The 26,893-nt window shown below is 41.3% G+C and overlaps 1 protein-coding gene across 1 annotated transcript in view; it reads right to left on the bottom strand.

The window, feature by feature from the left end:
* The window catches only part of ctso (cathepsin O), a 51,198-nt gene that overhangs the window by 6,759 nt on the left and 17,546 nt on the right, over positions 1 to 26,893 (bottom strand). The window contains exons 3-6 of the mRNA XM_028802668.2: positions 24,605 to 24,741; positions 7,767 to 7,934; positions 5,773 to 5,891; positions 321 to 484 (exon numbers count right to left, since the gene is read on the bottom strand). Of these exons, the coding sequence (XP_028658501.1) occupies positions 321 to 484; positions 5,773 to 5,891; positions 7,767 to 7,934; positions 24,605 to 24,741 (588 nt within the window). The remainder of the gene's footprint in view (positions 1 to 320; positions 485 to 5,772; positions 5,892 to 7,766; positions 7,935 to 24,604; positions 24,742 to 26,893) is intronic.

Raw genomic sequence — 26,893 nt, 5'->3', positions numbered from 1 at the left:
AAATTAGCTTCACCCCAGTCTTGCCTTGAAGGACTTCAGGGTTATGTCTGAACTTAACACATACAGTATGTGATCAGAACAGAAATGACATTGTAGACTCAGAAACAGGATCACAGAGCTAGTCGGCTGGGAGTAACATTCTCTTATTTAACATCTCCAATCTTCCTTCCATATTTTGGACATCATGGCTAGGTAAGAAACCCCTCGGTGACCCGTCTGGGATGTACAACCGACTGTTGTTCCACTTGTCATCCTAATTTCCCAGGTATACTGCATTCTTTTCAGTTTATAGTATACATATGAGGTTGTCAATTTCTCACCTGTTCTGTCGAATCCTGTGATAAGTACAGCATGATTTGCCTCTTGACTTGAGCAGTGATGCTGAATTATTCCTCCCAGATAGTCCTGCCAACTTAATGCATCCACTGTGACTACCAGCGGGCCAAATTCTATTAGCTTCCCCATCATTACATCTTCTCTGTCACTGAAAAAAAAAAACATAATATGCAGTGTTATAGATTTTTAAAAACGTCTTGTGTAAATAAAAATAGTTTTCTATAGATATTAATATTAACAATATTAAATAGTACAGTAACAATAATGGTAACTTTTATATATTGTTTTATAACATAAAATTCTCAAACTCACTCAATCCAGTTTGTAAGGTATCATGTGAAGTAACTGGACAGTCAGTATGTGTTCAGACGAGGGAAGTTGTGTTTTAAATTAACAATGGCATCCCTCAGGAGTCAGTACGAGGGTCACTGTTATTTTTAATATACAGATATATCAACAACAACAACAACAACATTTATTTATATAGCACATCTTCATACAAAAAAGTAGCTCAAAGTGCTTTACATAATGAAGAAAATAAAAATAAAGAGCAAAATAAGAAATTAAAATAAGACAACATTAGTTAACATAGAAAAAGAGTAAGGTCTGATGGCCAAGGAGGACAGAAAAAACAAAAAAAAACTCCGGACGGCTGGAGAAAAAAATAAAATCTGCAGGGGTTCCAGGCCACGAGACCACCCAGTCCCCTCTGGGCATTGTACCTAACATAAATGAAATAGTCCTCTTTGTATTTAGGGTTCTCATGGAAGGACTTGATGATGGTCATGCAGACTTCTGGCTTTATATATATATATATATTATATATATATCCATCCATCCATTTTCCAACCCGCTGAATCTGAACACAGGGTCACGGGGGTCTGCTGGAGCCAATCCCAGCTCAAGGGCACAAGGCAGGGAACCAATCCTGGGCAGGGTGCCAACCCACCGCAGAGATATATATTATATATATATATATATATATATCTATATATATATATATATATATATATATATATATATATATATATATATATATATATGGTTTGGATAGGAATATAAGTAACACACTGGTTAAGTTTGCAGATGATACCAAGGTGGCTGATTGGCAAATAATCTAGTCACAGTGGACTTGTCACTATTAACTTCCAGACAGTGTTCAGAAGCCATTAAGAAGGCTAACAGAATGTCAGGTTATATAGCGGCCTGATGAGGTGAGGCCTCATCTGGAGTCCTGTGCACCGTTGTGGTCTCCAGGCTACAAAAAGAGGACATAGCAGTACTAGAAAAGATCCAGAGAAGAGCGACTAGGCTGATTCCAGGGCTACAGGTGAAGAGTTATGAGGAAAGATTAAAAGAGCGGATCTTTTTCAGTTTAAGCAAAATGAGATTATGAGGAGACCTGAGTGAAGTGTTAAAAATTTTGAAGGGAATTAGTCTGAGACTGTGACTTTAAAATGGGTTCATTAAGAACACAGGGACACAGCTAGAAACTTAAGGGTAAATTTCGCACAAAAATTTGGAGGTTTTCCTTCACATAGTCACTTATTTCATGACAGAATTCTTCTCTAAGTAGTGAGGTAGACAGTAGAGACTTTAAGGACTTTCAAAACTACACTTGATGTTAGTTTGGAGGAATGAAGTGGAGAGGACTTGTGTGAAGAGTGAGCGAGCTTTGTTGGGCTGAATGGCCTGTTCTTGCCTAGATTGTTCTAATGTTCCAAATCAATGAGCCACTCCTACAGTATGTCTAATTGTTGAAAGACCTAGCTTTTTATTTTTTTTTTAGTTCTACGCTCAGAGAAGTTCTCTATTATGGTATTTACAATTGGAAGAAATTCAGACAGTTATATTTTTGGCATAGCTTGAAGCACTGGACCAATCTTTTACCATTTTCTTTTTAATTCACCTTTTTCCTGTGAATGTTACACTAAAACAGATACTCCTCTTTGGTGTCATTTGCACCTTTGTTTGCACTATGTCACAGAATTCCATAGAAAATGTGTGTTAAAAAAATAATGTAAAAGAAACTAAAGCTATTGCAAATAAATACATATTTCTGTATTTTTTACAAGTAATAATCAAACCGGCACATTTTTGTAATTGCAAAATAAGAGAAGATGAAAACAGCCAGCTAATTAAACAACCAGATCAAGTAGAATTAAATCCTTCCTAAGCTTCTCTTATTATTTCAAAACATTCCAATATACATAAATAGATCATTTTTTAAAAATTAGATTCAACCATAACCTCATTTATTTGGAATTCAAAACATCTACGTATCCAAAGAGTGACCCTACAAAGACCTAAGGCGGAAGGCGGCATGGCTCTACCTAACTTTCAATTTAATTACTGGGCAGAGAAAAGCCAAGCAAAATGACACCTTTTATTGGCTAACTAGAAAGATTACAATATGCAAGCTTTCGAGGCAACTCAGGCCCCTTCTTTACATCACATCTTGCCTGAAGAAGGGGCCTGAGTTGCCTCGAAAGCTTGCATATTGTAATCTTTCTAGTTAGCCAATAAAAGGTGTCATTTTGCTTGGCTTTTCTCTACATTCATAATGGCTAACACGGTACAGCACCCTAGTATTACTGGGCAGCAAACATAAAGCTAAAAAAACCTGGACATGGACACAAATAGAAGAACATACACAGGCTTGGTTCACAATAGAAATAAAATCCTGTAGTATTTCTTTATATTCCTTGCTTTGTACCTCAATAAATACAAGCCATCGCCAATATACTAACAACCCAATTGTGCTTCACTCACTCAGAATATGAACCAATGTAGTTAGTATTTTAAGATAAAGAAGCTTTTATCTGTGGCACCTCTGCACAAGAACCACGTTTTCCCTCCCTCTCAAACGTACGCAGTTTTTAATGTATGAAAAACATCCGTGATTAAATCACTTAGAGATCTGTACATAGACAACGTTTTTTGCATCCTACGAACAGTTACACTCCAAATTTAACTTTCCAGCAACACATTTCTTTCACTACCTTCAAATCAGAAACTTTGTGAAACAGAACCTGCCCAGTTTTCCTCACCTCCCACCCACCTCTATACTGGGAAAAATATAGCTCAGTTTCAAGGACTCAGACAGCATTTCTGCAATATAGTGGAACCTCGGGTCACGAACGTCTCTGAACACGTACAAATCGGGTTACGACCAAAAAGTTTGCCCAACTTTTGCATCTGTTCACGACCACACACTCGGGTGACGAACAAGCCAGTTTCCCTTCCGGTTCGTACGCGCCGGTGACTTACGCACGTGTTCATTCTCTCCCTGTACCTGTACAGTACATTGTTCTCAGTCAGACGTGCTTTGCGCAGAGGGACTTTACCCCAAAACTGTAATATCCTCTCCAACCAGTTCCTCCTCACTTCCTTCATGCCAGAACTCAACTCATGCAAGGTTAGTTTTCTTGGTTGTTTATGGTTAGTTTTTGTATAAATTATGGATTTTTCAAATGTTCATGTTTTTCCCTGTGCTTAAAACTCATTAAAAAAAAGTGTTTACAGCGATCGGTTCGTAAGGCTATTAGCGTGAACTCCTGCAATGTTACTTTCTTGGTTGTTTATGGTTGGTTTTAAATAAAGTTCAGATTTGTTCAACTGTTCCTTTTTTTTCCCTGTGTTTAAAACCCATAAAAAAAGTGTTTACAGCGATTGGTTCATAAGGCTATTAAGCGTGAACTCTTGCAATGTTAGTTTTCTCTGTTGTTCAAGGTTTTCTCAGTGTTATTCAATATTTTTACATTTAGTTTACTATTACACTGTGCATTCTATGGTATAATTAACTATTTTTGTGCTTAAAAATCTTTAAAAAAATATATATTTACATTCAGCTCATACAGTCCCGGAACGGATTAATTGTATTTACATACAATCCTATGGGGGGAAATTGCTTCGGGTCATGACCAAATCGGGTTGCGACCAGAGTTTTGGAACGAATTACGGTCATGACCCGAGGTTCCACTGTACATAACACTATTTTACAGTCCCTCTGTTTCAAAGATTAAAAAGAGAACAATGGGAAAAGAATCTCTTACTCAATATTTCAGAAAAGGAGTGGAAAGTAGCAATGCGCAAAATTCACTCGAAGCCTAGAATTATTCAACTTAAAATTATATATTGAGCGCATCTGTCTCGCTTAACATTGTCCAAAATGTTTCCAGGGCAAAAGCCAAACTGCGAACGCTGCAATCGAGCTCTAGCCTCACTGGGTCACATGTTTTGGGCCTGCAACAAATTAACATCATTTTAGACCAAAATCTTTAAATGCCTATCAGACAGCCTTGGAGTCACAATCCCTGCTAATCCACTAACAGCTGTGTTTGGTGGGCTCACAGAGGGGCTTAAAGTGGAGAAGCACAAACAAACTGTGATTGCCTTTACTACACTACTGGCACGTAGACTTATTTTGCTCAACTGAAAGAATCCTAACTTTCCTATTCTAAGTCAGGGGGTAACTGATGTTATATACTATTTGAAGCTGGAAAAAATAAAATTCACACTTAAGAGGATCTGTGCAAAACTTTTTCAAAACCTGGCAGGATCTAATCAATAACATTTTAAAATAAGCATTTAAATTGAGGAAGCAGGTTCTCTTCCCTCTTGTACTCCATTTATCTTTATTCATTTATCATTTTATCTATTCATTTGTCTTTACTAGCATAAAGTCTTACATTGCTGGCTTAGCTCTCTTTCTCAGGGGTAGGGGTTGATTTGTTTGAAACCTTTTTCTTTTCTTTTTGTAAAACTCGAATTATGTGTATGGAGTGTTATTTGATTTTAATAAATTCAATAAAATAATAAAAAAAAAAAATTAAAGCTGACCCATTGATTTGTGAAAGTGGTTGAAATGAAAACCTGCAGCCACAGGTATTCCCCAAAACTGAACTTGTGAACTCCTAGTCTAAGGAACACCCTGAGGTGCACATTAAAACTTAAAAAGCGTCAAGGAAGTAGCGTACTATTGGATATGCTAGAAGGTACTATAAACTAGCTAACGTAACGTTCTCAAAGCAGTTTAATTAACTTCATGGTCAAGGAGCACTGAAGCCTACTTCAGAAGTATTGGGCACAAAGGCAGAAACAATCCTGGGACAGGACACCAGTCCATCATTGGGCCCATCCTTGTATATGTCCATACACAGCTAATTTAGGATCACCAGTAGCATGAATATGCACATGTGGGAGGAAAACCAAAGTACGTGGAGAAAAAACCCACATGGACATGGGGAGACAGTGCAAATATCCTCCAGAGAGTGTCTGGAATGTCATTTGAAGCCTAGACCACTGCATGACTGACATGACATGGAACATGCCCAACCCATAACATCCAGTCACAGAAAAGAGAACATCCTTGAGAAGAGAGTCTAAAGAGGGGGAAAAAATTGAAAAGAAGACAAACCTGAAACCAACAGTTACCTGAAGTCGTATGCCACGTAATCTTTGATTGAAACTCCAAATGAAGATGGTGGAAAATGACAAGTTCCAGTAACTGCCTTAAATGGATATTCAGATTCTTTAACTAATTTCACATGTGTCTGAAAAGACAAAAAATTCAGACTGATTACTGACTTGGACAGATAAACTTGCTCTCCCTTTTTCCTACTGTATCATTCTATGTATTGTTTATCGTAGGTAGGTAGGTAGGTAGGTAGGTAGGTAGGTAGGTAGGTAGGTAGGTAGGTAGGTAGGTAGGTAGGTAGATAGATAGATAGATAGATAGATAGATAGATAGATAGATAGATAGATAGATAGATAGATAGATAGATAGATAGATAGATAGATAGATAGATAGATAGATAGATACTTTATTAATCCCAAGGGAAAATTCACATCTTATATTATCTTTTATGCCTTTAAAGTAAAGAAAAGAGTTTTTTGTGTGTGTGAGACTGTCAAGTGTTTTAACACAATGCCATTTAAATAAATGAGTGGCAAAGAAACAGCCGGGATAAGCCCTATGAGAGGGTAGACAGCGCGTAATAAATGCAACCACATAACCCCTGTTCTTAAGTCTTTACAATGGCTTCCAGTTAAGTTTAGGGGTGATTTTAAAATCCTTATTATATGCAAAGCTCTGATTTGCTTGGGTGTTACAGAATGTATCAATGAAAACATGGCAGTCTTCAAATTCAAATGGTTCAGGCACTGCGCAAAATGCCCCAAAGTTATTAGTGTTCCCATTAGTGCTTCACTGTTACCTAAACCTAAAATTTTACGCTGGTATTGTGAAAGACAGGGTGATTCAAAAAGATTCATCCGATTTCAAAGTGCCACATTTTTATAACCATGAGGTGCCTAGGAACCAATCGCATACCAATTGAAAGAGGGGGGGGTCATAGAATTTCTGACTGTCACCAGAGGATGAAGCGCCGCCTCATTGGCACCAAAAACTTCAAGCATCTCTCAACAACGAGCTCCCTCATCGCTGGATTGGCCGTAAATAAGCCCACGATTTGGCACTCCACTTCTGGTCTCCGAGATCACCAGATCTCACGCCGTGTAACTTTGTTTGGGTGGGGGGAGACATTAAGGACTCTGTTTATGTGCCACCACTCCCAACAACACTGGATGATCTCCAAAATCGCATTGAAAGATTTGTGAGTACAGTGACACCCGACATGCTCAATCGAGTATGGGATGAATTTGACTATTGTGTTGATGTTGTCCATACAGCTGGAAGTCGGTCATACTGAGCACTTGTAAAATTACATAATAATCTTTATGCTCACCTAAATTTACTGCATTGTTCCATAATGATTTATAAGTGAAATAAATCATTTTGAAATTGGATGAATCTTTTTGAATCACCCTATATATAAAAGATAACTAACTATAGATTACTTGATCATCTTATTGTGTTGTAGAGGGACAACATGTTGCGCGTGTGTTTGTGTTTTGGTTAGTTAAGAATATGGAAAGCAGACACATGCCCTTATCGACTGTAAATATGACCAAAATAAAAGAAAAACAAATTATTAAATTCTCCATAATTTACATTTGAGCACACTTTCTCATACACTCAGTAATGGACACCAAGTGGTTTATGGTACCATATTTTGTAGTCATTGATGGAAAGGAGAAGGCATGGGGGAATCTTCCAGAAAGAGCACACACCCCAACCCCCCCCCCCCCCCCCCCACCCCCATGATTAGCGTTCAGGCATATTAAAAAATGTGGGAGCATTTAAAGTTAAACTTTAAAAAGTCTACCCTCCCCTCCAAAAGGAAATCAAAAAGTACTTCTTACCATAAAAAGTTATTATCTACATGCAATAGGACCACTTATGCATCTGACCAAATACACTGTAGCATTAATTTCAAATACATTTGATCCTCCTATTTTTGCTGTTTAAGTGTGTAGCATATATACAATATTCGTATGAGCTGGACAGGCACACAATGGCTACTCACCTGGTTGAGCCAGTACAAGGCGCTGATAGTGGAGCCGCCATTACAGCCTTGATTCCTGTAGGAGCAATCAATGACTTGCTGCACACTGAGCTCGACCAAGGGATTGCCTTTAACAGCATATGCAGTTTCTATTCCTTCAATGACACTGAAAGCCCAGCATCCTCCACACTGCAAAACAAAGAAAGAAAAGTTTAAAACTAACGTGACATAATAGAATATAACACAACATATCAAACCCACTTAACCCAAATCAGGGACACGGGACCGTGAAATATTTTGGCAGGACACAGTGAAATGCTGGAGATAGCCCTGAACAGGGGGCAAGTCCATTGCAGGGTCCACTCACTCAAACAAACACACACACACAAATACACTCTTAGGGTTATGTTATCTGAAAATGATAACATTTCACAACAGAAGTAAGTAGTTGAGGCAGCAGTGTAACCCAGTAGTTGAATGGCTGTGAGTTCAATTCACGGTTTGTCATCGGATTGGCTGGCCCAGCGCTGTCTCAGCTGTGGAACAGCCAATGGAGGGAGACAGCTTGATGGTCGAGGTCTCCAGGACTCTAAACAAATCCAAATCGTATTACATGATATCATCTACTGTTTAATTCTGCTCTGTACTTGTAATATTTATATTGTACTATTACAGTATCTCACGAAAGTGAGTCCATCCCTCACATTTTTGTTGCCAGCGGTTTAGACATTAATGGCTGTGTGTCAAGTTATTTTGAGGGAACAGCAAATTTACACTGTTATACAAGCTGTACACGGACTACTTTACATTGTGTCAAAGTGTCATATCTTTAATGTTGTCCCATGAAAAGATATAATAAAATATTTACAAAAATGTGAGGGGTGTACTCACTTTTGTGTGATGCTGTATATTGTATTGAGGATTACTTGTGTTCTGTTCTGTGTATTGTATTATATTGACCCCCTTCTTTTTGACACTCACTGCACGCCCAACCTACTTAAGGGGGGGTCTCTCTTTGAACTGCCTATCCCAATGTTTCTTCCATTTTTTCCCTACTAGGGTTTTTTTTTTGGGAGTTTTTCCTTGTCTTCCTAAAACAGTTAAGGCTGGGGGGCAGTCAAAAGGCAGGGCCTGTTAAAGCCCATTGCGGCACTTCTCGTGTGATTTTGGGCTATACAAAAACAAATTGCATTGTATTGTATTGTATTGTCTGTCTGGATTTTGAAATGTTTAAATTAGGACGACTATCCATTTCTCCTGACTTTGTGTTTTTCCTGGAAGAAGACTTGGTGTGCCACCTACAGTTGACTGCTATGTTACATGGCATTACATTACTTTACATGGTACTTATGGCTGCTGGGATAAGTTTTAGAAGGAGTGTATTTGATAAAAACAATGAAAGAGTAGATAGTTTGGAAGTATGCAAATTAATAATTTATAATTAAAATGAATCTACTTTTATTTACTTTGAAACTGAGCTTAAGGCCGGGTTTAAACTTCAAGCGACACGACGCATGCTACGCAAGAGTTTTACTGTTTATACTTGCGTGCGTACTTTACAGAAATCTGAAGAAATCCACCAAGTGGCAGTGCGAGATATTATCACGGTGAGAACAGGTTCGGCTTCACTGTGTTAGGAATTGCCTGGAACACCCATTAAATTCCGATGACATTTTACCACAATATCTCTGAAAAGGATGTTTAATGATTAAATCCATCAATCCAAGGATTTGTCCATTCCAGCAAGCATTGGGCACGAGGCTGAAACAACCCCTGGACGGGCATCAGCTCATCACAAGGTGAATACAAGCACTCACATACACCAGCATCATTTTAGTGTCAACAAATCTGCATGTCTTTAGATGGAAACCGGAGCACACTGTGGAAACCCAGCAGGAAAAACATGCAAACTCCAGGCAGGGAATGCCAGCGACGTGACTCCCTGCGACTGCTCTGCCACCGTGTGACCTCCATGTGTGTAATTGTTAACAGTATTTATTATTTAAATGAAATTATCGATTTATCTGTAAAAGGTAATATTCATACTTTAATGCATTTCATCATGAAAGTGATATCAAGTATAAATCTAAAGATTCTAAATGTGCAGAGAGTTGGAATATCATACATTCAATGTGTTCTGTGTGGTGATCTATTGCTGTTTGCCGCTGCTGTCAGGTCAGGAGAAAGTGCCAGAAAAAAAAGACAGCACAGAAGATGGTATGTGAGACTTTTAAAATGTATCGCGTCATTACAATCGGGAATATGCGACGCTTGAATATAAAAGCACTACAAATGCATTTGTATGTCGGCATTTTGCTTCACTAGATAGATAGATAGATAGATAGATAGATAGATAGATAGATAGATAGATAGATAGATAGATAGATAGATAGATAGATAGATAGATAGATAGATAGATAGATAGATAGATAGATAGATAGATAGATAGATAGATAGATAGAATCTCTGTGGTGGGTTGGCACCCTGCCCGGGATTGGTTCCTGCCTTTTGCCCTGTGTTGGCTGGGATTGGTTCCAGCAGACCCCCGTGACCCTGTGTTCGGATTCAGCGGGTTGGAAAATGGATGGATGGACGGACATTGAACCATTCATCAAACATCGAAGCGCGCACGCCAATCTCGTAGGATCCGCATAGCAGCTTTCTGTCACACGTAGATAGTAAACAGAGACTCTGACGTCACATTCCAACTTTTATCACACTGTGCCCCCCAACTTTTTGCTGGTACTGTAACTCATGCACGCTTCACATTAATTTCTGAGGACCCGCTCAGAGGATGCGTCAAATGAACGCTGGGAACGTGTGGCAACCATGATGCGGGCGCGTACGCGTTCTGTGCATGAAGTATAAACCAGCCCTAATACTCTCTATTTCTCCATTGCTGCCAGTTCTGACAATATTGTAGGTGTGCAGTAAAGTAAAATAAATAAGTAGCAGCACGTCACAGGGGGGGTTTCATTTGTTTATAGGTATGTTCTGTTTGTTGAAAGTTAGTAACAACATTGGTCGCACAGAAACCTGTTTGTAAATATGGGGTTTGCGTCTTTAAACAGGAATGCACAGACGTGGAGGGGCTTATGGGATTTGTAGTCTGGTGTTTGTTGTCATTGTATACATAAAACCAAAAGAGAAGGATGTGGAGGGACTTTTGATTTGTTCATTTTTCTGTCAACTTCATCCTCAGCGATCCCGCAGCTAAACTACTTTATTAACTGGACATTCATAGTGGAGTAGGATTGTGTGCAGACACCAGATTTTAGGGACAGAGGTGGGCTCTTTTTTCTCCCCAATTCAGTCCACCGATGCTGTTTGTGAAGAGATGTGCCTCAGGAGACCATTTAACTTCTGGACTCTGGTAGCAGGATTGTGTTCTCTATCCTTGTTCTGGGAATCAGTTTACTAATGGGGAGTATTCCGCCACATCATTCAGTGATTAAACCAGTGATTGCGCCTCAAGATCCACCTTCATCACCTACCGTAAAGACTTTCCGGGACTGTAAATATCGACAGGCGGGTTTGTTCATGGTGTCCTTTTTGTACTTTTGTCATCACCATTCTTTGTTGTGTTCATAATAAGTGATTATAGTCTCATCTCTTGACTTGTCTCTATCAACTGCCTAACAGTGTTCAGAAGCCATTTAGAAGGCTAACAGAATGTCAGGTTATATAGCGTCTTGATGTGTGGAGTACAAGTCACATGAGGTTCTATTCAATCTTTATAATACACTGGTGAGGCCTCATCTGGAGTCCTGGGTGCAGTTTTGGTCTCCAGGCTACAAAAAGGGCACAACAGCACTAGAAAAGGTCCAGAGAAGAGCGACTTGGCTGATTCAGGGCTACAGGGGATGAAGTATAAAGAAAAATTAAAAGAGCTGAGCCTTTACAGTTTAAGCAAAAGAAGATTAAGAGGAGACATGATTGACATGTTTAAAATTATGAAGGGAATTAGTCCAGTGGATCGAGACTTTGACTTTAAAATGAGTTTATGAAGAACACAGGAACACAGTTGGAAACTTGTTAAGGGTAAATTTCATACAAACATTTTCTTTACACAGAGAACAGCAGACACTTGGAATAAGCTACCAAGTAGTGTGGTAGACAGTAAGACTTGGGGGACTTTCTTCCAAAATAACATCAAGTCAACTTTTGAATTAGGGGGATAGGATTGGAGAGCTTTGTTGGGCTGAATCACCTGTTCTCGTCTAGAGTGTTCTAATGTTCTAAAACAGTGCTTGTTAACCATTGACCTTGGCATCTTCATTGAGCTTTGCTGAATTATCTCCTTCCATTTCACAACATTAGCATGTTTCTTTTATTCCTGTCCATGACACCACCCTCACATCTTCAGTTATCCATCCACCTTATTGGTTAGTGATGCTATGTGTGTGGCCTGTCAATTGCATCTACTCCATCTATTTTAGCATAAAGCATGCTTTCAGTGCATGCAAGTTAGCACAATATTAATTAATATTGACAAACAAACAAGTTTTATTTCTATAATGTCACCAAGTGTCAATCAAAGTATTTTGAGTATTTTGTTTTTCAATTGTGAAGGGCAGGGGTCCCCAACTCCAGTCCTGGAGGACCCCAGTGGCTGCAGGTTTTCATTCTAACCTTTTTCTTAACTAGTGAACTGCTTTTTCTGCTAATTAATTTCTTTTGAATGAATTTTAACTGACTTGCTCTTGAAGACTCAGACCCCTTAATGAGATACAAAATGAGGTTTAACATGACCAGCAAACTGTGTCCATCACACAATATCTGAAAATAAAGAAAGGTGAAGGTCTCAGGAATGTTGATCTGCTCAGGTCCCTAAAACATTTTAACGGTGCTCTTAGAAATGAGAAAATCCACAATTTTAGAAATGTCTGCTATTGCATAATGAGAGCAGCAACAAACCAAGTAATTAAAGAGCAGGTTTAATTAACGACAAGAATCAGAGCCTAATTGAGCAACTGGTTGGAGTGAATTGGTTGGAGTTTGAGGCCCTGACTCAGTTGGTCTTCTGTTGTCTCACTCACTTCAAGTTTCATTTTTGTTTAAGGAACGAAATTCAGAGGAACAGTGAAGAAATTCAGGTGAACAAATCTTAAAAAACAAGTCAATTAAAATTAAATCAAAAGAAGCAAAAACCGCTCACTAATTAAGAAAAGGGTTAGAATGAAAACCTGCAGCCACCGCGACTCTCCAGGACTGGAGATGGGGACCCCTGGTGTAGGGTTTACCCATTAATATTAATTTATCGAATTTTCCTTTCTTAGCAGATACCTGCTATCCTAGATGTACCGTCCTGACAAACTTCAGCTTTTTAACTAAATGGGAAATGGAGTTTTTGTTGAAGAGTGAGTGAGTGAGTCTGTCAACTTTGCATTATATACAGTATATATAGAGTAACTTAGACCACTTTTTCACATTTATAAGCTTCCAATGGGGCCAAGACTTTTGATTGGCACTGTATGGATAATAAAATACAGCCAATGAAAAATCAAGGCATGAAGCTGACATTAAAGACTGCACATCATAGATAGTTTTCAAATAAAGATCACTGACTTAAAGGAGAAGGGGATTGGAAGAAGATTCGCCGACATAATTTTAGACGTAATGTCTCTTCATCGGGAAAAGCTCCTTTGTGACAAAAATAAAATATATACATATATAATATTTAATAAAAATAATTTAAAATATAATAATAATATAATAACCCAACTCTATTAAGAAGGCTAATAGAATACCATCCATCCATCCATCCATTTTCCAACCCGCTGAATCCGAACACAGGGTCACGGGGGTCTGCTGGAGCCAATCCCAGCCAACACAGGGCACAAGGCAGGAACCAATCCCAGGCAGGGTGCCAACCCACCGCAGGACACACACAAACACACCCACACACCAAGCACACACTAGGGCCAATTTAGAATCGCCAATCCACCTAACCTGCATGTCTTTGGACTGTGGGAGGAAACCGGAGCGCCCGGAGGAAACCCACACAGACACAGGGAGAACATGCAAACTCCACGCAGGGAGGACCCGGGAAGCGAACCCGGGTCTCCTAACTGCGAGGCAGCAGCGCTACCTACTGCGCCACCATGCCGCCCTAATAGAATACCCATTCTGACTATTGATTTAGCTGGTCTTGCCTATTAGGCACCTTTTAAAGATCACTCAGTCTGCTACCTGTGAACAGGAGAACTTCTCTCTTCTTTTTAGTATCCTTAGGATGTGGAAGGAAATCTGAGCATTGAAGGAAAAACCTAACCCGACATGTGAAAAAGGTGCAAATTCCACACAAACAGTCCGATATGTAAGTTGTGATCCATTCTGCCCCAGAAAGGTGAAGGATTCAGTCTGGCATGGCTTTCACAAAATGCATGACAGACAATCAATAGAAGACAGACAATAGAACAAATACGTTCATGTTTTACTTGAAAGTACACTTATGGTATTGGTCTTCCTTTCTCACCCTGTAAAGAATGCTGTGAAATCTAAATAAAGCCACTGTAAGATGAAGAAACACTCAAACTTTCAAGTTAGCATTTCAGTAATTTGGGGTCTCACATTCTCAAAGCATGGCCAATGGTCACACAAGGACTCTAAAATGTTCCCATCATCAAAAGGCCTTGCTTCCTTTAAGTATAGAGGTATCAACATGTATGGCGGTGTTGCCTTGGCTCATGACCTTGTCAAGACTGCACTCTTTAACACCATCTATTTAGCCACAGAGTTTTCATACAATTACTTTAACAGATGAGGGATGAGTAAAGAATAAAGAATGGTACCAAAAAATCCTCAGAAAGCAACTTCTCCCAACCATCCAAGAACAATTTGGTGTCTAACAATGCATGATGGAACACCGGGCCATAAGGCAAAAGTGGTAACTAAGTGGCTCGGAGAACAAAACATCGAAATTTTGGGTCAAAGGCCAGGACAAATTGTGGTCAATCCTCAAGAGGCAGGTGGGAAAACAAAACCCCACAAATTCTGACATACTCCAAACATTGACTCTGCAAGAAGGGGCTGCCATCAGTCAGGATTTGGCCCAGAAGTTGATTGACAGCCTGCCAGGGTGAATTGGTGAGGTCTTGAAAAAGAAAGAAGGGCCAACACTGCAAATATTGACTCTATGCATAAATTTAATATAATTGTCAATAAAAGCCTTTGAAACTTATGAAATGCTTGTAATTATACTTCAGTATACCACAGAAACATCTAAAAACACCAAAGCAGCAAACTTTGTGAAAACCAATACCTGCATCATCCTCTGAACTTTTGGCCACGACTGTAATATGAATTTCCCCTTGGGATTAATAAAGTATCTATCTATCTATCTATCTATCTATCTATCTATCTATCTATCTATCTATCTATCTATCTATCTATCTATCGGAATATGGTTTTCGTCCAGTAAGTACAATACATCCATCCATCCAGCCATCCATGTTCCAACCCGCTGAATCCGAACACAGGGTCACAGGGGTCTACTGAAGCCAATCCCAGCCAACACAGGGCACAAGGCAGGAACCAATCCTGGGCAGGGTACCAACCCACCGCAGAAGTACAATACAATACAATTTATTTTTGTATAGCTCAAAATCACACAAGAAGTGCCGCAATGGGCTTTAACAGGCCCTGCCTTTTGCCAGCCCCCCAGCCTTGACTCTCTAAGAAGACAAGGAAAAACTCCCAAAAAAAATCCTTGTAGGGAAAAAATGGAAGAAACCTTGGGAGAGGCAGTTCAAAGTTTCCAGGTAGGTTGGGCGTGCAGTGGGTGTCAAAAAGTAGGGGGTCAATACAATACAATACACAGAACAAGTCCTCAATACAGTATAAAAATAAAAACTTTACAAGTACGGACCAGAATTTAACAGTAGATGATATCACATAATATCACATGATATGTCAGGAAACAAGACGTTGTATTGAGCAGGATCCAATTAGAGAAGGCCCACATAATACGCATAAACCAATCACACTGCAAAACTGAGCTAGCATTTTCACAAAAATTCAGTTCTGGAAAGTGTTTTCAAAAGTAAAAAAACACGGGGTTAGTGTGGATGAAAGGCAAAGCCAGAGACTAATGTCTACATTTTAAACAAAGTCGAAGCTGTGTTGACATAGCCCAAGGTTAAACAGCTGCCTGTTCTACTGAAACAACAGAAACATTTGTTCAAACAAGAGCTGAACTGCCACTTCTTTGTGGTACTTTGATCTCCCACCCTGGTATGTGTTGCAGTAATATTCTTAAAGTTCAAAATTATTGTAGCTAATAGTCAAATGGATAATCATTTATTGTTTCCAATTTTTACATAATTTAAGTGAACCATACATTGTGTAACTATACCATACCATTTTCCCAACACACTGAATCCTAACACAGGGTCATGGGGGTCTGCTGGAGTCAATCCCAGCCAACACAGGGCGCAAGGCAGGAACACCCACACACCAAGCACTCACTAGGGACAATTTAGGATCACCAATGCACCTAACCTGCATGTTTTTGGACTGTGGAAGGAAACCGGAGTGCCCGGAGGAAAGCCACGCAGACACGGGGAGAACATGCAAACTCCAAGCAGGGAGGACCCGGGAAGCGAACCCAGGTCTCCTAACTGCGAGGCAGCAATGCTACCACTGCGCCACCGTGCCGCCCTCATTGTGTAACTGTTCATTCTTTTCAGAGTCACTTGAATATCTGTGCCAGTCGTTTGCAAGGTACAGGGTTTATAGTACTAGGGTGTCGTACCGTGTTACCCATTATGAATGTAGTGAGAAGTCAAGCAAAATGACACCTTGTATTGGCTAACTAGAAAGATTACAATATGCAAGCCTTCGAGGCAACTCAGGCCCCTTCTTCAGGCATGATGTAATAAAGAAAATGGAGTTCCCTGTGTTTATGTAGACACCAGGATAGATACAGGAAAACCTTTAAGTGAGACATGTTAAATGTAAAAAATTAATAAGTCTTTTCAGGCTAAGATTCATTAAGCAAGAGAGGAGAACAATGTATGGGCAATATCTTTATTTGAAGGGTACAGCAAGTCTAAAGCCATTACTTGTGCAATTTACACCATCTAGTGGATGTTATGTGGTATCACAATATAGTTTGGAGCTCTCTAGCTTATGAATTACCATTCTTTCCTTCATCCATTTTTTAAATTTAACCCAGAAACCAACCATGAATGAAGCACTAGTTGCAGCCCTTCATCATTCACTGCTGTTTGCCCAGGTTTCGACTTCGCTGGTTTTTAATTGTCATTACTAGGATAAGATAATGGGGGCAAACTACACAGAAAAAGGGATAAAATAACAGGAAAACAACAAAATAATAATAATAATAATACTTTGCATTTATATAGCACTTTTCTCACTACTCAAAGTGCTCAGCAATTGCAGGTTAAGGGCCTTGCTCAAGGGCCCAACAGAGCAGAGTCCCTATTGGCATTTACAGGATTCGAACTGGCAACCTTCCGATTGCCACTGCAGGTCCCTAGCCTCAGAGCCACCACTCCCGAGAGTTGTAGTAAAAATAGAAGTATTTCTAAATGTCTTCCGAATGTAAATGCGAGTAACTTGGTCTGCAAGTGTTTTGCAAGACGAGCTAAAATTTTTAATTTAATGTTCCAATACGAGTAGTACGTATACACTTTGTATGACGAGTGTCACGTGATCACAACTGAGCTGATGGCTCTTCTCTCTTGCTGCGGGATTGTGGGTAATCACCTCACATCCACGGTCTTAGTCGGCGTGCCTCACTCATGTAGTCAACATCCGTACGAGTGTATACTGTTTACTACAACATTGTGACCACGTGTGTGTGTTGTAACGTGCGAGTCCCTGTCTTACACCCCAAAACACGAAGCTGAGTCTCAGTACTTTAGCAACACCAGCTTTATTCAGCGTGAAACAGGAACAGCACAGTTATTTATTGTAGGGGGATCTGCCGCTCTCCTATACACAGACACAGCAGGGTTGTGACCAGGTTAATAGCCAAGTAAAACTGTGCCCTGCGCATTTATAATTTTCCTTACATTACCCATCGACGGCAGGCGCTTATAGCATGTACACCATGTTTTCAGATTCACTTTTATGGCGAAATGAAACAGCGCTAGGAGCCTGTAGTTGCTTCAGGATGCTCTTCCGCTTGTCGTCCTGTTGGGTGGAATCCCAAAAGAGTTTAGAAACCTTACAGTGCATAAAGCATTTATTTTGTGTCCAAGTGTAGTGACACTTCAGGCAAAAGCAACTGTCATTGGATAGATTTCCTTGTTAAAGTCGCAAAAAGTAGCTTCAACTCCCAACTCCAGCAGAACTTCGACCACATCCCGAGGGAGGTGGGGGACATTGAGTCCAAATGGGCCATGTTCCGTGCCTCTATTGTTGAGGCAGCTGACCGGAGCTGTGGCCGTAAGGTGGTCGGTGCCTGTCATGGCGGCAATCCCCGAACCCGTTGGTGGACACCGGCGGTGAAGGATGCCGTTAAGCTGAAGAAGGAGTCCTACCGGTCCCTTTTGTCCTGTGGGACCCTGGAGGCAGCTAACAGGTACCGGCAGGCCAAGCGGAATGCGGCTTTGGTGGTTGCTGAGGCAAAAACTCGGGCGTGGGAGGAGTTCGGGGAGGCCATGGAGAATGACTTTCGGATGGCTTTGAGGAGATTCTGGTCCACCATCCGGCGTCTCAGGAAGGGGAAGCAGTGCAGTGTCAACACTGTATATGGTGGGGATGGTGCGCTGCTGACCTCAACTCGGGACTTTGTGGGTCGGTGGGGGGAGTACTTCGAAGACCTCCTCAATCCCATTAACATGCCTTCCAATGAGGAAGCAGAGCCTGGGGACTCAGAGGTGGGCTCCCCCATCTCTGGGACTGAGGTCACCGAGGTGGTCAAAAAACTCCTTGGTGGCAGGGCCCCGGGGGTGGATGAGATACGCCCGGAGTTCCTCAAGGCTCTGGATGTTGTAGGACTGTCTTGGTTGACACGCCTCTGCAACATCGCATGGACATCAGGGACAGTGCCTCTGGATTGGCAGACCAGGGTGGTGGTCCCCCTCTTTAAGAAAGGGGATCGGAGGGTGTGTTCCAACTACAGAGGGATCACACTCCTCAGCCTCCCTGGAAAAGTCTATTCAGGGGTCCTGGACAGGAGGGTCCGTCGGATAGTCGAGCCTCGGATTCAGGAGGAACAGTGTGGTTTTCGTCCTGGTCGCGGAACAGTGGACCAGCTCTATACCCTTAGCAGGGTCCTGGAGGGTGCATGGGAGTTTGCCCAACCAGTCTACATGTGTTTTGTGGACTTGGAAAAGGCATTCGACCGTGTCCCTCTGGGAATCCTGTGGGGGGTACTCTGAGAGTATGGGGTACTGGCCCCCTTGATAAGGGTTGTTCGGTCCCTGTACGATCGTTGCCAGAGCCTGGTCCGCATTGCCGGCAGTAAGTCGAACCCGTTTCCAGTGAGAGTTGGACTCCACCGGGGCTGCCCTTTGTCACCGATTCTGTTCATAACTTTTATGGACAGAATTTCTAGGCGCAGCTAGGGCGTTGAGGGGGTCCGGTTTGGTGGGCTCAGGATTGGGTCACTGCTTTTTGCAGATGATGTTGTCCTGTTTGCCTCATCAGGCCGTGATCTTCAGCTCTCTCTGGATCGGTTCTCAGCCGAGTGTGAAGCGGCTGGGATGAGAATCAGCACCTCCAAATCCGAGACCATGGTCCTCAGCCGGAAAAGGGTGGAGTGCCCTCTCAGGGTTGGTAGCGAGATCCTGCCCCAAGTGGAGGAGTTCAAGTATCTTGGGGTCTTGTTCACGAGTGAGGGAAGAATGGAGCGTGAGATCGACAGGCGGATCGGTGCAGCATTCGCAGTAATGCGGGCGCTGCATCGGTCTGTCGTGGTGAAAAAGGAGCTGAGCCGCAAGGCGAAGCTCTCAATTTACCAGTCGATCTATGTTCCTACCCTCACCTATGGTCATGAGCTATGGGTAGTGACCGAAAGAACGAGATCGCGAATACAAGCGGCTGAAATGAGTTTCCTCCGCAGGGTGTCTGGGCTTTCCCTTAAAGATAGGGTGAGAAGCTCAGTCATCCGGGAGGAGCTCAGAGTAGAGCCGCTGCTCCTCCGCATCGAGAGGAGTCAGATGAGGTGGCTCGGGCATCTGATCAGGATGCCTCATGGACGCCTCCCTGGTGAGGTGTTCTGGGCACGTCTAACTGGGAGGAGGCCCCGGGGAAGACCCAGGACACGTTGGAGGGACTATGTCTCTCGACTGGCCTGGGAACGCCTTGGGATTCTCCTGGAAGAGCTAGAAGAAGTGGCCGGGGAGAGGGAAGTCTGGGTATCTCTGCTCAAGCTGCTGCCCCCATGACCCGACCTCGGATAAGCGGGAGACAATGGATGGATGGATGGAAGTCGCAAAAAAAGAAGAAGATCCCAGTGAGCCAACAGATAGCAGGGATTCTGTTAGTTAGAGTGAAAGTCATTATAACAATAACTCTCCTCCTCCTCCTCTCCTCGCTTTCGTCTCACTCCCACCAGCCACAATTCATTTCAAAGGTAAAGTGCAGGTTAATTTGTTTTATGTATTTTTACTTTATATTTTGAATTAATCATTTTTATATGAACAGTTTTGGGTTGTGGAACGAATCATCTGAGTTTCCATTATTTCTTATGGGGAAATTCACCTTGAAATACGAGTGCTTTGGATTACGAGTGCTTTGGATTACAAGCATGAATTTGTAACTAATTAGGCTCGCAAACCAAGGTTCCACTGTATTTCTATTCAGTTTTATTCAAAAGTTTGGACACCCCTGTTCAAATTAGATGTTTCAGTGAAACTTATAATTTAACAGACATTGACGCAACCTCCACAGGACAAAGACTTGAACATGAAACATTTCAACACACTTTAAAGTGTATGAGTGCCAGAGAGGACAGGACGACAGCATGACCTCTGGAACAGATGGAAGGTTCCAGAGACTGGTCAAGCAGAACCCGGAGGCCAGGACCAGTTTCATCCCCCATATGTTAAGTGGAGGCATCCCACCTTAGTCACCCACAGGGGTTCATGGGTACTAGAATCTGGAAGTTCAACCCAGTCGGGGTTCCCGGGTGCCACAAGAGGGCACTGTTGGGGGAGGACTTCCCTGGTTTTCATACAACCCAGAAATGCTTTCCACAAGTCATGCCATGTCACTGGGGGCTATTTCGGGTCCAGTATAAGAGGAGACCTCTGCCTTACTTCGGGGAGTTGGACTCAGGAGGGAGTGTGCAACACTCAACTGGAGGTAGAAGCAGAGGAGAGAGTTTCTTTGTTTGTATGGTTATTTGGCTTTACAATCATTGTACAAAGTGCTGGGTGGATTAATACATCCATTATTTGAACCCATGACTGTGTTGGGTATTATTGGGTCTGGGGCATGGTGGCGCCCCCTACTGGTTACAAATGGATTCAAGAAAGTATCCAGACCTCTTTCACTTGATTGACACTGCCCATGGTGTTATTGTAGGCTACCACACCACAAGGTTTAGTGATCTCGATATTTCTCCCGACCTTAGCATTGACAGTTGCTGCTTAGTGCTTAGGAGTCGAACATCTTTCTTGTCCTTCCACTTTATCACAATCATTTTGCCTCTTTTTCATGCACATATTGCACCCCACTGCAGGATCACGCAACCAAATTCACATGCATATCGTAGCAGTTCAGTCGTAACAGTAAAACTGATGCATATGACACTATCTTATCAACGTGTGATGAGCCATTCACATTGTCATCACTATAGCTCGATTCAAGTGATGGTTCCATTTCAATTTGCTCTAAAGCTGTGTGGTATAGCGGGTCCACGGCTTCTGAAAAAAAGGCTGGGTTTTTAAATCCATATAGCCGTGCCATTCTCCGTGGGTGCGATCGCACGACCGTGGGGAGTTAATGAGGTAATTGGAGCGAGTCGCACCTGCACGTGTGGGTGCAGTCATTCTAAATTGCCTCACTGGCTTCCTGTGGTGTGTGATTAAGGCGCTGCGCCCACGGAGGCGCAGGGAGGTAGGTGTGTATATATACGGGTCGACACCAGAGAAAGGGGGGAAATGGAATGTAGAGAGATCGATCGATGGAGGTGAAGGAAAAATAGAAGGTTAAAGTAAGTGAATGAATGGCAGCTTGGCAGGATGATCTGGCCACCTGAAAAGTGGAGACACCACGAGCTGGGGCCCTGCGAAGGAGCGTTTGGCTTACAGTAATAGGCCTGGCAGAGCATTAAATAGGAGGAAACCCAGCAAAGGGTTTTCAACCAAGTATTAGAAATGAACATTTTATTTCCAGTTATTTAATTTGTCCAATTACTTTTGAGCCCCTGAAATGAAGGGATTGTGTTCAAAAAATGCTTTAGTTGCTTCACATTTTTATGCAATCGTTTTGTTCACCCCACTGAATTAAAGCTGAAAGTCTGCACTTCAACTGCATCTGAGTTGTTTCATTTAAAATTCATTGTGATAATGTACAGAACCAAAATTAGACAAAAGTTGTCTCTGTCCAAATATTTATGGACCTAACTGTAGTTGACATGGACTGTTTGTAAGTGGGTTAAGCATACTGTTTTTTGACCATTTAGAAATGGTTGAAATGTACAGTAATCCCTCCTCCATCGCTGGAGTTGCGTTCCAGAGCCACCCGCGAAATAAGAAAATCCGCGAAGTAGAAACCATATGTTTATATGGTTATTTTTATATTGTCGTGCTTGGGTCACAGATTTGCGCAGAAACACAGGAGGTTGTAGAGAGACAGGAACGTTATTCAAACACTGCAAACAAACATTTGTCTCTTTTTCAAAAGTTTAAACTGTGCTCCATGACAAGACAGAGATGACAGTTCTGTCTCACAATTAAAAGAATGCAAACATATCTTCCTCTTCAAAGGAGCAAACAAATCAATAGGGCTGTTTGGCTTGCGGTACAAAGCTGTTGAAGGCGGTAGCTCACACCCCCTCCGTCAGGAGCAGGGAGAGAGAAAGAGAGAAAAACAAAGTCAAAAATCAATACGTGCCCTTTGAGCTTTTAAGTATGCGAAGCACCGTGCAGCATACTTAAAAGCTGCACACAGAAGGTAGCAACGTGAAGATAATCTTTCAGCATTTTTAGACAAGCGTCCCTATCGTCTAGGTGTGCGAACAGCCCCCCTGCTCACACCCCCTACGTCAGGATCACAGATAGTCAGCGCAAGAGACAGAGAAAGAAAAGTAAGCTGGGTAGCTTCTCAGCCATCTGCCAATAGCGTCCCTTGTATGAAATCAACTGGACAAACCAACTGAGGAAGTATGTACCAGAAATTAAAAGACCCATTGTCCTCAGAAATCCGCGAACCAGCAAAAAATCCAAGATAGAGTGAAGCCATGAAAGGCGAAGTGCGATATAGCAAGGGATCACTGTATTAGAAATCTTAAAGAAACAAACAAGAAATATAACCCTTAAACAGAACTTTTATTTAATTTGCAATACCAATACTTTCTCTATTTTTGTGTGAACTGTTTTACTTTGAATTTCTACTAAAGCTTTTAATAACAAAGGTATTTTTGTGGTATAGTGGGTCTGCGGATTCAAAAATAAGGCCAGTTTTAAACCCAGATAGCCGTGTCAGTCTCCGTGGGCGCGATTGCACAGCCGCAGGGAGTTAATGAGGTAATTGGGGCAAGTTATACCTGCACGTGCGGGTGAGGTCATTCTCAATTGCTTCATCGGCTTAATGTGTCGTGAATTACGGCGCTGCACCCACGGAGCCTTATATGGACGGGCTGGCACAGGGGGATCAGGAGAATAGATAGATAGATAGATAGATAGATAGATAGATAGATAGATAGATAGATAGATAGATAGATAGATAGATAGATAGATAGATAGATAGATAGATAGATAGATAGATAGATAGATAGATAGATAGATAGATAGATAGATAGATAGATAGATAGATAGATACTTTATTAATCCAGAGATCAAGGAAAAAGATTGCAAAAGAAAGAGAAGGAGGTTAAAAGACATGAAAGGCAGTCTTGGGAGGACGATCTGGCCACCTGGAAGGAGAAGGCGGTACAAGCTGGGACCCCACAAAGGAGCATCGGCTGTGGCACTCTAGGGGCTAGTTCTCCTCACTGAATATTTGGGTGGGTAGAGTGGGGCGAGCAAGGCAGATGACCTCCCAAGGTATCCGGGGTGCAACTGAGTGAGCGCGAAGGAAGACTGGAGGAGAGCCGACCTTGGACGGTCTGACTGCGCAGTACGGAGGCAGCCAAAACGGGGGTCAGCAGAAAGGAGTTTGTGGCTGCTGAGTCCCCACTGGCTACGTGAGTAATGGGTGAGCCATGGGAGAAAGAGAAGGAGGTGGGCTGAGATTGTGAGGTGTTAGTTACTGCATTTTAACCACTGATTTTAACGGATTTATTTATTATGGATTTTTATCCCCCCACACTTTTCGCCTGTTTTTTTTGGATTATTTATTTATTTATTTATTTATGTACTGTTTTTTTTTTTTTAAGAACACTGCACTGTGGACACTTTTTGGATTTGTTTTTGATATTTTAATAAAAGTACCTTGACACTTTTTCCACCATACCTATGCTTCATCTGAGATTTGTCCCTATTTGTCAGCTAAGCTCGGGCATAGCTATCGACGGTGTTGGGTTCTACAGACTCCCATATGTAAAAAGGAAGTGTGGTGGGGACCCGCTATACCAATTCCAATTTTGTCTGTGGAATCATTTAAATGCGTCAAGCTACTGCTAGAATCCCACAAAGCAAACTAAAGCTGCAGAACTTTGGTAATTTTGGGTAAATGCAGCTACAATAAGGTTAAAATAAAAAAAAAAGGATACCTACCATTTGTTGACTTCGAACAGGTGTGACAACATTTTTATCTCTCCAATCAAATCGGGAAGGTAGGTCCACATTGTAGTTTCTGTCTTCTAAATGTCCATACTTGGGACACAGCTCAGATCTACTTCTTAAATATTTGTCTGAAATTAAAAATAAGGAAAAAATTAATGATTTACTGTAACAGATCAGATAAATAAATAAAGCCTATTGTATTAAGTATTTTTTTCACACTATAGTGCTGCCTTGGTTGCTGTGTGGGTTTTTTCTGGTTCTCCAGTTTTCCTCTAATATTCCAAACATTGACACAGAGACTACATGCACGTTTTTTTTAAAACGCAGACCTTAGTCTCCATTTTTCGACTAAGAATACTGAAAGCACTCTGTAGGCAGTTGTGTATGAGGTCTGTCCAAAAAGAAGCCAAACTTCTTAAATTTCTAGCCAACACAGCAGACTCGTGATACGGGAGAGAGTGCAGCAGTTGTCATGTTTCAACCAGCATTTCGTCCCTGACTGGGGTTCAGAGTCATGTTTCTGGTCTTTTGTGTCTAATGTTGTATTATTGATTTGTACTAATGTTTCTTTTACGTATTATGTATATTTTTCTGTGTATTTATTCGTTAGTGGTACTGATACAGGTTATGTCCTTTGTGTTTTGTGGGTGGTTCCTCAAGGGGTGGGGCCACCTGCCAATCACCACCAGGAATGACACTCCACCCTATTTATGAAAGGGCCTCCCATAGTTCCAGGTGGTTTATTACAACTGTGCTAGGGAGTGAAGTGTTTCTTGTGTTTTCTATGCCCTGCTGTTATGGTGTATAAAATCTACAAATTATTCTCTATATTTTATTGTTATATTTTGCTCAATCCCAACAAGATGAATTCAGATGTAGGAGGCATTATAATAAAAAGGTATATCCTCTTCCCTTAAACCTCACTTTCATAACAGTTGTTCACAGCATAGTGCTAATTTAGTATTACTGCCTGGGAAAGGAAGACTGAGCCATACCTCAGGCTATTGATTACTTTATGGATGGACATCTGGGACAACAATTTGGTTTACAGCTTGGGAAAGGAGGGCATGAGGCAATATCAAAAAAACGTTATTATCTGGGAAAATTTAGATTAAAGAGTTTGAGCAAAATTCATCCATTATATTGACAGCCAGCCAATCAGGCGCATGGAACATTCATGTGTTGTGAAACTACGGCATGAAACTTTATAATAAATTTGCCTCATTTGAAAGCAACGAAGAAGAAGAGAAACAGCGACGATGGAAGAGTGACATCAGAAAAGAAAACAAAGACACGTATGACCAGTTTTCATCAGTTAACAACATTTCCATAAACGTCGATTGCTAAATCAAACGCCGCCCTGGAACATTCATCCTTGTCATCTCTACTTTTTTTCATAAGCTTTTTCTAAAGACTATATATATTCAGACTTTCCTATCAGTTCCTATTTTCTATTATTCTTTGTTCTAGTGGTATTATTATTATTCTTGTAATAAATACCATGCTGCTTTTAACTTTCTATGCTTTGCCTTAATGTCTATAGAGTGATTGAAATAATAAGTTAGATTTCTTTGAGCACCTAGTGCAGCTGGAGATTTGCCATTACCTCTGTGCTGCAAGGTTTATTAAGGCTGAGAGTGAGAGCTCCACTCAATAGTAGGGAACAGGACGTAAAGAAGGTATTCTTGGCTGATAAATGGCCTATAGTCAAGAGTGCAGAGTCTTTGTATGTTTAAATGTATTCTTGTAGAACAAAAGTAATATTTAGGTCTGAGATATCATTAAAACATCGTATGTTGTTCGTGCCGATAATAAGTAAGTCTCTTGAGGTGCCGAGTGACAGGCTGTGTTATTCCTAAAGCACTTGTGCGGTTTAAAGTGCTGAAGGTTAATCAGTGTGTGTGTGTCATTCATGGAGCACTGCTGTGGTTAGGGTCTGTGTGTATGCGTATAGCTATGTATGTGTGTGTTCATCTTAAAGTGCAACAGCAGACCAACCCGATAACGAACTTGACGAGTACACTTACCCTTGAGGGAAAACAGGTAAAGGGTAAGTAGAGGGAAATAGTACGATAATACACCTGCTATTGCTTTTTATGTTTCCTAGATTTCTTTGAACCTGTGCTCTGTGTTTTCACTACGATTTTGGATTCTGTACTGTTACTTTGTTTACTGTAAATTACCTTGTCTTTTCAGGCAATTCCTTTGTGCTCTTCATAGCTTTGTGCTTGCACAGCCTTTTGTTAAAATACATGCTTAATTTTATAAAGAGCTTTCACA

Source organism: Erpetoichthys calabaricus, chromosome 5 (genome assembly GCF_900747795.2).
Source record: "Erpetoichthys calabaricus chromosome 5, fErpCal1.3, whole genome shotgun sequence".
Classification (NCBI taxonomy): Eukaryota; Metazoa; Chordata; class Cladistia; order Polypteriformes; family Polypteridae; genus Erpetoichthys; species Erpetoichthys calabaricus.
Note: the sequence above shows the minus strand (reverse complement) of the source record. Positions and strands in the feature narration are given on the sequence as shown.